Source organism: Myotis myotis, unplaced genomic scaffold (assembly GCF_014108235.1).
Source record: "Myotis myotis isolate mMyoMyo1 unplaced genomic scaffold, mMyoMyo1.p scaffold_m19_p_10, whole genome shotgun sequence".
Taxonomy (NCBI): domain Eukaryota; kingdom Metazoa; phylum Chordata; class Mammalia; order Chiroptera; family Vespertilionidae; genus Myotis; species Myotis myotis.
This window is the reverse complement of record NW_023416314.1, coordinates 77095252-77105819: the sequence shown is the minus strand read 5'-3', so window position 1 is coordinate 77105819 and position 10568 is coordinate 77095252. Positions and strand designations below refer to the sequence as shown.

At 58.4% G+C, this 10568-nt stretch overlaps 1 protein-coding gene across 2 annotated transcripts; it reads right to left on the bottom strand.

Moving 5' to 3' along the window:
- Nucleotides 1–1199: 1199 nt before the first annotated feature.
- Nucleotides 1200–10568, bottom strand: CUNH11orf24 (chromosome unknown C11orf24 homolog). Of its 2 annotated transcripts, none has more exons than XM_036326400.1 (4): nt 10424–10568; nt 6712–6879; nt 3351–3519; nt 1200–2601 (listed from the first exon to the last, which is right to left on the bottom strand). In XM_036326400.1, the coding sequence occupies exons 3-4, from the start codon at nt 3424–3426 to the stop codon at nt 1502–1504; spliced, it is 1176 nt and encodes a 391-aa protein (XP_036182293.1). In that variant the 5' UTR covers nt 3427–3519; nt 6712–6879; nt 10424–10568; the 3' UTR covers nt 1200–1501. The 2 variants fall into 2 exon arrangements, with proteins under 2 accessions (XP_036182293.1, XP_036182294.1); XM_036326401.1 differs by lacking the exon at nt 10424–10568 and adding an exon at nt 8816–10279.

The following is a 10568-nucleotide window of genomic DNA, read 5'->3' as shown; positions in this document are numbered from 1 at the left end:
TATGCCGTTTCCCCACTTCACAGGCGAAGCCGCCAAGCTCCAGCACATTCCACGCTTGCTCAGAGCAGGTGGCAGCGGCTGCAGACCCGGCCTGGGTACCCAGCCTCGCGTGCTGCCCGTCAGCTCCCGCTGCCGTGGGCAGGGGAAGGCCCACTCACTCACACGCGATGGCTCCGATTGAGCCCTGCGGTCCCAGAGCGCACTCGCCCCGGGAATCTGCGTGCGGAGAGCCAAGTGCGGTGGCGTGGGGATTTGCCTGGTGCCTGCAGCCCTCGGCGTTGCTCCAGGGTCAACTCTAGTTAGAGAGCCGGGCTTACCCTGACTGCGGCCCCAGTGTGGGCTGTCTCCTCTGTGCCACAGTGGGCATGCTTTAAAATGGGGAGGGAAGCCCTAGCCGGTTTGGCTCAGTGGATAGAGCATCGGCCTGTGGACTGAAGGGTCCCAGGTTTGATTCCAGTCAAGGGCACGTGCCTGGGTTACAGGCTCAATCCCCAGTAGGGGGCGTGCAGGAGGCAGCCAATCAATGATTCTCTTTCATCTTTGATGTTTCTCTCTCTCTCTTCCCCTTCCTCTCCGAAATCAATAAAAATATATTTTAAAAAAGAAAATAAGATGGGGAGGGAACCTGATCTCCCCGGGCTCAGGGGGAGCGCAGTGCGTTCCCTGCATCAAGCAGGACAGTAGCTGGTACACGGCAAGGACACAGGTGTGGCTCTGAGGGCCACTGGTGTTGGGAAGCAGGAGCCAGGAACCCAGGGCAATTGTCCCGCCGAGGGGAGAGGGCCCTGTACTCACTGGGGCCTGGGGCTCCCCAGGTTCCAGGGTGACCTGGGTCAAGTTGTAGTAATGACCACCTGAGGCGAGTGCACACACGCGGGGCCACTGCGAGTGGGGGCTCAGCAGGTCCAGGCTGACCTGGTTACAGCGTGTGGCTCAGGTGCGGTTCACACGGTGGGTGCAGATCTCATGCCCAAATCAAACTCCACACGGTTCACCACCTAATGGTCCAGGGAGAGGGGATTAGAGGAAAGGGCGGTCTCCGCAGGGCACCAGAGACCCCTCCCGCTGAGTGTGGGCAGGTCTGGGCACCAGAGCGAAGCCCAAGGAAGCGGCCCAGGCATAGCAAACTCCAGGGCCTCTCGTATCTGCAAAGGCTCCCCTTGGCGAGGTGGGCGGCGGGGCCACAGAATGGAAAGCTCTGAATGGAAAGCGGCCGTTGCTTTAATTCCTGCCAGGGTCTGACACAACAGGGCCCACCCACCCCAATCACTGCCCGCTCCATCGACATGATCGTTTACAAAAATAAATATGAAAAAAGCAACATTTTAGTGACCGTGGAATTAATCCGACCGTAATTAAATGTGTTTAAACATCTGGCAGAGCTCCTGAATTGCACCAAAGGATTTGGAAGCACTTGGTTTGGTCTCGGGGGAACATGGAAGGAGGGCAGGGCCCAGCCCCCGGAGGGTCCAGCTGGAGCCGAAGGCCAGCCTCTGCCCCCTCACATTTCTGAGTCCGCGTACATCCCGTTAATCAAGTAGTCCACCTGCGTGTAGTCCTTCTTCTTGTAGTTCTCGTAGGCCTGCAGCGCAAACAGGACCAAGACCGCGAAGAGAAAGGCCACCCCAAGCAGGAGCATGGCCAGCAGTGCCCCCCTGTTCACCGGGGACAGCGGCAGGGCCCTGGTGGTGACCGCCAGGTACTGGCCCTGGGTGCTGAGCTGGCACGAGTCCGTGGTTGGCACCTGAGGGTCCCCTGAGCTCCCGGGGGTTGGGCTGGTGGGAGCAGGGCCACCTGTGGCCTCAGGCCACACCTGCTCGGGTGTGGAGGGCGTGGCAGGCCCCGTGGCCCCCCGTGGAGATGACACAGGGCTTGGCGGTGTTGTGGGGGACGTGGCCTCCACCCCAGGTGTGGGGCTGGCCTGTGGCACAGGAGCTGGCACTGTGCTGGCTGCTGGCCCTTCAGCTGTCACCGCCGTGGTGGACACGGCAGCCACGGAGGGGGTGGGCTCTGGGGTTGTGTTCTCGAGGGGCGGGGTGGGCCTACTTGCTGTGTCTGCCACGGGTCGGGCGGTCGATGGCTGGGTGGTGGGACCTTGTGTGAATGTGTTAAGTGCGTGGGGACTCGTGGGGAGCGTGGGGCGGGCTGTGGAGTGGCGGGGGGTGTGCTCGGCGGGGCCCTGTGAGCCCCGGGCGCTGCTGGCATTTGCCGTGGTGGCGGCAGCAGTCTGCGTGCTGGTGGCCAACGTCGTCCTGGGTGCTGCTGTTGGCAACGTACCGTCGCTGGGTGCCTGGGTGCGGGGTGTGCTGAGAACGGCCGTGGACGCCGGGGTTGGCTGTGTGGACGTCGGCGTGGGCACCCTGGAGTCCGTGAGGTTGGCGGGACCCACGGTAGCTGCCGAGGTGCCCCCGTTGGTCCCGGGTGTCCTCCCTGCCGTGACTGCAGGGGAGCTGTGGGCGGCTCCCGAAGTCTCTCTGGCCAACGTGACAGGAGAGGGTGTCGTCGCGCCCTCTGAGGTTCTATTAAAGATGCTGTCAGTTGTTTCCCTGGATGTGCTTTTTGTGACTAAATCAGCCTGCGTCTGGTTGAAGACGAAGGTCCCTTAATGTCAGAAAGGGGAGAAAAAGGCACAGTCAGGGGGCTGGCTGGTGGCTTCGCTGGCCTGTCTCCTGGACCCGGAGAGACGAGTGTGCACAGCTTCCCATCTCCTCGCTGCCACACCTGGCCTGCAGCCCACCACAGGGGCAGCTGGCACTTTGGTTTACAACTGCTCTGCCCTCTCTGAACCCCAAGCCTGTGGAAGGCTTAAAAGCTTCCCTCTTTGATCCAATCCCCAAAATAGCAGACAGGGTGAGCCTCACATCACAGGTGTGACTCCTCATTAAACCCTCAAACACCGTGTCTTACAGAGCAGATAACCCGCCGCCCAGGATTCCCACCAGAGGCCTCTCGGCTTCATGAAGGCTCTGCAGCAGGGTGCCTGATGGGGGGGGGGGGGGGGGTGTTGTGGGATGCCTGGGGGCGGGGGGGGGGGGCCCTGTCAGAGCGGCAGCCACCAAGTGTCTGAGGTCTGCATGGACAAACTCCCCAGCAAAGGCCAGGCTTCTGGAAGTAAGGAGGCTTTGCAGGGTCCAGCCAGAGACCCGCTCAGGGCTCCGAGGCCCGGCCCATTGGGGGCTCCCTACCCTCGCTGGGCCTGGAGAAGCTCCGCCTGACAGCCCTTCCCAGCCTGGCTCCTGTGGAGCTCGGGGGCTCCCCACTCTCAGCTGGGGCTCGCAGACACCCCTCGGGCTGAGGGTGCGCTGGGGCCCCTGGGGCCTGTCCAGCAATGCCCCCGCTTTCTCACTCACCTGGATCCCGGGGCGCCACTCGGCTCTCAGAGAAGGATAAGGAGGAAATGCAAGCGAGCACCAGGGCTGTCCACATCTTGTGGGTGAGCCGGGAGCAAGGCTGGGCAGTCCCTGGGGCTCCCAGCCGCCACTCAGGCTGCTAACGATGCCGGCTACGCGGCCGAGGGATCTGTGATCAAGAGACAAGGCGTCCGGTCAGTCACGCACAGCCTGGCCTGGGCACAGCACTGCGCCGTGTGCGGGGCTCTGGCCTGGGCTGGTGTGCCAACGAGCCAAGTGCCTCGACCAGGCTGGCACCCAGAAGAGCGCGCCGCGTCTCAGCCACGGTGATTAGTGATCTGACCAGCGTCTGTGTTTGATGGTTTAAAGCACTTCCTGACCTGGTTCCACTGTGAGTCTCAACCCCACAGTGCCCACCACCCACCCCCGAGTTCAGTTTGAAGGAGCAGCGGGGCAAGGGCTGAGGCCTCCTGATCACCAAGATGGGCCAAGTCTTCCTCCTCAATGTCTCCTGTGGCCGCGGGACACAGCCCAGGCCCATGGCACCTCTGTGCAGCCCGGACGGCGGACCAGGCCCTTCACACGGAGACGCCACTCAGCCAGCCACCATCCAGCCACCCACCCAGCCACCGTCCAATACCCCAGGGCCCACTCCTGTGCCAGGCAGCGCACAGGACAAGAAGGTGGAAGCCACACAGCGCCCTCCAGGAAGCCTGCCGTCCGCGGCAGACACAGAAAAGAGGTCCCTGCGGGCTGGCGCGGACATGGAGCGGAGGTATGACTCGAGCAGGAAGCCTGGCAGGTCTTGAAGGGTAAGTTAAAGGCGGGTCTTCTGGGAGACTGGGTGAGGGTGGGGAGGACAGGGTGCTGCAGGGGTCCAGAGGAGGCACTGAACTCAGGGCGGGTGGGTGGGTGGGAGTGGGTGTCAGAGAAGGTTTGCTGAGAAAGTGGCACCTGAGCCATGTTCTTGAAGATGGATGGGCTGTGCCTGCTGGGAGGCAAGTGGGAGAAAGCAGCAGGTGACAGCAGCAGGGAGGTGCCCAGGGACAGTGTGGTGAGACCTGCGATTAGACTGGACAGGTAGGTTGTCCACCAGGTGAGGGGCGGGGAGGGCACAGGCCGGCAGGCAGGGACGAGGCCCCATGAGGCTGTGGAATTGGTGAGGGGGCGCCACTGTCGAGACGGAGGGCAGGCTGAGAGGACTGGTTGCAGGAGCCCAGCGTACATCCCATTAATTAAATAGTCCACCTGCGGGAGACAGCCGGACGGCAGAAACTTCCGGAAATGCCACCATGGCCAAGCCTCACCAGGATGAGGTCCCTCTCGAGTGTCACAGGCTGGGACTCCTTGCTGCAGGGGTGCCACGGGGAGCCGAGGGGCCAGCTGACCTCAAGTGTCCCGTCACCTCAGCCCTGCCCAACGGCCCGAGTCCCACATGGTCCTCCCCGGACAGCAGCCTGGCCACACTCACTCATGCCTGGTCCCTGACTCACCGCTCGATTCCAGCAGAGGGCAGGCCGGTGGGACTCTAAGGGCAGGCAGGCAGCAAGAGTGGGGCTTCCCAGCGTCCCTCCAAAGTCAACCCTGCCCGAAGCCACCTGAGGCCTTCGGTCTCCCCAAGGGCCCTCACCGTGTGGGTCCCGAGTTCCACGGAGCATCACGGGAGGGAGCTGAGGGCACGGAATGAACATCCTGATCGGCTCCTCGCCCAGCACGGCCCTGCAGCCAGGCCACTCCTGGTGACCGGCACAGGCTCTGTCTCCTCCCGCCCCCATCAGCCCGAAGCGTCACAAGTGAATCACCGCTGCCCTGACCCACTTGCCCCCACCCCCACCCCACAGCTGCCCAAAAGACCCTGGCAACCCACAAAGTTGACCCTGCCTCCACGGCTCAAACCCCCACCTCCCTAGATAACCCCAAAGCTCCTTAACAGGGCCCAGGTGGCCTCCAAAGTCTGGCCCCACTGGCCTCTCCGCTACCCTCGCCCTCGTCCCGGGCACGTGGAATACCTGTCCCTCCCAGTGCAGAGCCTGGCTTAGCCAGCAGCCCACAGACAGCCCGTGCAGCAGAAAGGGATGTTTCTGGGGCAGCCACACGGTGGCTTTCTGCCTCCTGTGATGGGCGGGGACGGTTGTAAGGTGGCCCCATGACTGCAAACCCCATCTGAGCACAAACTCTTCCGGAAGCCGGCACATCCCCTGGTGCTTCTGACCCCTCCCCACGAGTCACGGACTTTATCTCACTTCATCCTGTACTTTCCCGCCAAAATCGTCTGCAAGGGCTCCTGAGCTCACAGGTTTGGAAGGTTGCTCAGCCCTACGAACCACAGATTTGCATCCGTCTTCTAGAGAGCAAGGGCATTCTTTGTTTTGACAGACAAGTGGGGGTGGGGAGGGGAGAGAAGAAACAGACACTGTCATGAGAGAGAAGAATCGGAGTGAAGGTCCCAGGCACGAAGAACTCGCCCCTCCACCCCCCATCTGCCGAGGCCACGCAGCTGGGCTCCTGGTAAATGAATGCATTTAAGTGGCTCTCTCCAGCCAGTCACATCTGGGCATGCGTGGCCCTGTGCCTGAGCCTGGAGCTGGGTCCCCTGGGGTGGGATGACGTGTCAGGGCTTCCTGAATGCACCCCAGGCCCAGGCCCTCCGATGTCCCCTCGCTACAAGTCTCTAGAGCAGAGTTGGCAAACATTTCCTGTAAAGAGCTAGACGGCAAATATTTTAGGCTTTGTGGGCCACGCAGTCCTGGAGGATATGTACATGATGGGTGTGGCTGTGTCCCACTAAAACTCTGTTTGCAAAGACAGGTGGCAGGCAGGCCTGGTTTACAACCCCTGCTCGAGCAGTGAACTTCGGGATTCTTAGACGCAGGGAGCGCCTGATTCGATGTGCCGAGCGGATTTCCTCCTCCCCGCCTCACCCTGGGACAGACGTGGACCATTTCCCTCCTGTCCTGGGACAGGTCTCCTCCCAGAGCCCCTTCTGCCAAGAGGCACCTCCTTTACCCCGGCGTCAGCGAGGTGCTGTGCACGGGAGCTCCCACAGTATTATGGTATGGCGACACGAGCTGGGAAGCTTTTGCGGTGACTGGCTGGCATTTGTGTTACAGAAACAGATGAAGGCCACAGTGACCACACGGTCCCCACCTGTCCCCACCTTTGGACCACCCTCCCGGAGGACCTCAGAAGGCAGAACCTCTGACGTGAAGAGCCACAGTCCAGGCCCCTCCTGGATATTGGGAGGCTCAGCCCTCAGGGCTTGGCTGTCTTTCCTTCCCCTTGAGGCTCCCTGAGCTTGCAGGGTCCCCTCCGAGCTCACTGTGCCGTCACCAAGCAGGTGACCCGGCCCTCAGACACTCACCACAGGCAGGCGCTCAGGGCGCGCTCCCGGGCTCGGCACGGTGTGCTTGCCAGGCGAGGTCTGGCTCTGCAGGAGGTGAGCGCAGCTGCGAGGAGCGCTCCGGGCCGCGGCATGCTTCGTGGAACATGCGGGACACGGGCAGATGCTCCGCTCTGGTAACTGTCGCATCTGGGGTTTGAAACAGAGTGAACACTTCTTAGGAAAAGCAGGAGGAAAACGGTCCGTGAGGAGGGGGGCAGCATTCAGTAGATCATGGCTGGGAAAATGAGACTATGATCAAAACTTTCCCTGGCACGGCTTCCTCCTCAGGAAGCAATAGGACAGGTGTGCAGAGTGGAGAGCGACAGAGATGTGCATCACGGTGCTATTTATAATAGTAAACAATCGGAATGGTGCCCGAGCTGGTTTGGCTCACTGGATAGAGCGTCGGCCTGCGGACTCAAGGGTTCCAGGTTCGATTCCGGTCAAGGACATGTATCTTGGTTGCAGGCACATCCTCAGTAGGGGGTGTGCAGGAGGCAGCTGATCGATGCTTCTCTCTCATCGATGTTTCTAACTCTCTATCCCTCTCCCTTCCTCTCTGTAAAAAATCAATAAAATATATTTTAAAAAATCGGAATGGTTACGTAAAATAGGGTCCCATCCATATATAAAATACTACGGCAGCTGTTAAAAAATACACAAATGTCTATTTACTGGCATGGGAAGATGCCCAGCGTGGACTGTGAAGTGAAATGAGCAGGTCACACACAGGACACACACCACGATCCTGTTTTGTTTAAACACGTGAGCATGCAGTCACACTCGTGTGTACACAGCTGCTTGCATATCCATTCACACACAGCTACACATATATGCACACTGCCATATGTATACATATGCAGTCACACCCATGCATGTGTACAAACAATCACACACACAATTACACAAGGCGAGTGCACACGCGGAGCATTTCTATCAGGCTGTATCAGGAAACTCCACAAGATTCTCAGTTAACTTCTGCCGGATGCCATCACTGCCTGTTCACTCCCAGGCAGTGGGACTGCGGATCACTCCCACGGAACCGGGAATTGGCTGCTGTGCCGTGACTTCATCTCTCTGGTATGGTCCTGCCTCCACTTTCCAACAGCCTACTCGAAATGTCAGAATTAATTTGTGGGGACCTGTGCTAATCTGGGAAGTTGACTCACAACAGACAAACCATTCACAAGATTTAAAATAACAGTTTCCCCTGCAAAGGCTCCAGTGAACCTTAAAAGAGGGTCAGGCCAGTTATTCTCATCATTATCTGGAGACTAGACAGATCAAGATCTCAGACTACGCTAAATGGAAAGTAAAGAGACCCCTGGGCAAGAAGGAAATAGCAAGAAAGAATGAAGTTAGTATTAAGTGGGAGGGAGACCAGGGCAGATGGAAAGACAGGAGGTTAGGCTGGTGCCGGGAGTTCCCCCTTTTCAGGGGTGAGCTCCAAGTTCTGCAGAGAAGAGGCAGTACCCCCACGAGCCAGGCACCACTCCATCAAAAAGGCAGCCCCATGCCTGGCTGGCCTGGCTCAGTGGTTGAGCATCAACCTATAAATCAGGAGGTCACAGTTGGATTCCCAGTCAGGGCACATGCCTGGGTTTCGGACTTGATCCCTAGTAGGGGACGTGCAGGAGGCAGCCGATCAAGGATTTTCTCTCATCATTGATGTTTCTCTTTCTCCCTTCCTCTCGAAAATCAATAAAAAGAGGTATTTTTTTTAAAAAAGGGAGCCCCAGAAAGCTCTTGGTGTCACCTTCCCGATCCTGTTCTGGCCTCTCAACACCTCAACACCTCCTGTGTCTGATTACTTGTGTTCCCAGCCTTGGCTTGGTTTTAAACTCTTTTATGAACCTATTTATTACATGCAGGGTGCTGCGTGCAAGTTACGTGAAACCAGACTGCTTCCAATGCCTGATTCCTTTTTCTGGCTTACACAGGTTCCTAAGACCCAACACGGGAATCCTCAGGCTTGGCAAGGGACTACACACCTGTTCCCCACGTTCCGTGGCTCTGGTGATACTTATGTATCAGCAGCATCACGACCCCAGTCCCTACTCCAAGCTGGAGAAACCATACGTACCAAGGAGTGGGGACTGTGAGAGCAAGTATAGGGCAGACCGGCGGCACCTATCCTGACACGCCACCTGGCTGAACTTTGATAGCAGAACCCAAGGGACACAGGCGTGTGGTTTTGTGTATGTAGACGTTGTCCTGTGGTCCAAAGGGTGTGCCCCTGTGGCGAACGGGGGCCTGGAGCAGTGGACATTGTCTTAATTACATTGATTGCTTCCGGGTTTCTGCAAGTTTTGGTATCACAGTTAAATGCTGATTGACAGCCTAGTTTTTGTTCGCAATGTGCCTGTGTGGCAAGTTTGGCACATAAGCAGAAAAACCGGTATTTTAGGTACTTTCCTCGCCGATTCATTGAAATTTTAGAGATGCTTCCTTTGGGGAGAAAACAAAACATTATAGGCAGAATTGTTAAGTGCCATATATATGTTTTATGGCAAACTCTGTGGATGCTGACTCCTCGTGTTAGCCTAACAAATGCACACACTGTTAAGCAGCCACCCAGACACACATGGAGGAGGTAGATAAGTAGATGGAAAAGTACAACCCCTCCCCGGTAGAAAGGGCCTGCGGAGGTCTGCGTCACCGAAAGGGCCAACACTCCCTGGGCCCATCCTTGCCCTTGGAGGACATTTCAGTGCCCCGCCTACACGGGAGTGTCCCAACGTTCCCATCTGCTGCTCCCAAACCGGAACAGCCTGGTCCTCTTCTCTGCTTTGCGATCCCCTGGCTCCTGCCTCTCAGGCCCCCATCCAGGCTCCTCCTTTGGAGTCCTAGCCCCCAACCGACTCCTTCTGTTTCTTCCTCTCCCCCTATTCCGTGCCAGTGTGGTGGAAAAAGGGACCACGTACTAACACTGACAAACTGCGGGGAGGCCAGCACGGCAGGCCCTGCAAACTCAGAAACGGAAAGTAACCACACAGGGGAACATAAGAACCCCTAACGAGAAGCGGTGATGGCGGTGGAATATCCTAGGCCCGTAGCTTCCTTGACCCATTACTTTAAGTGAGCCTGTCTCCTCTTTTGACATCCAAGATAACATACCTACAGAATGTCAGAGTAATTTCCTTTTCCAGACAACTCAGGGCACACCCACCAACCAGAACACAGAACCCCCGCACTGTCATCTTGTTCCCCAAATACTGTCTATGCAAATGGTAATTCGCTGTCCTGTGCCCACCAGTGTAAAAGCATGTGTGTGTGTCTGTCGGGTTACTTTGCATTCGATCCCAGAGTTTCCCCCACTTTGCTTTCTCCTGCCCCCTTAATCTGTCACCAATGAATTCCAGGTAACCCTCCTTAAGTCTCCTCCTTTAAGCTGCAAACTGCCCTTCTCCAGAGCATTTTCTCAACTCGGGGAGATTTTGCTTCCCGGCAATGGTCATCAGTTTGGCTCAAATAAACTCATAAAAATTCTTTATAGGTTTGGACATTTCTTAGTGGACACCTCCAATCCTCAGCACCTTGCACTCTGTGCCCCCGTTCACGTTTTCTCTTCTCCCCCTGCTCTGCCTCTCGTGCCCCATTCATTCTCCGGCCCCCCACCTCCCTCTCTCAGCCCCAAGCCCGTCCCGGCAGCCGTGGCCACAGCATCCCGATGGCAGCGCAGGCCCCTTACCCGGGCGCGGCAGGCCTGCAGCGGCCGGGCGGCCCTCGGACGGCGTGAGGCGCCCGCGGTCCGGCGTGGGGACGTGGCCGGCAGTAGAGCAGAACCACCCGGAGCCAGAGCACTAGGGCGGCCGCCCGGGCCCGCCCCGCCCCGC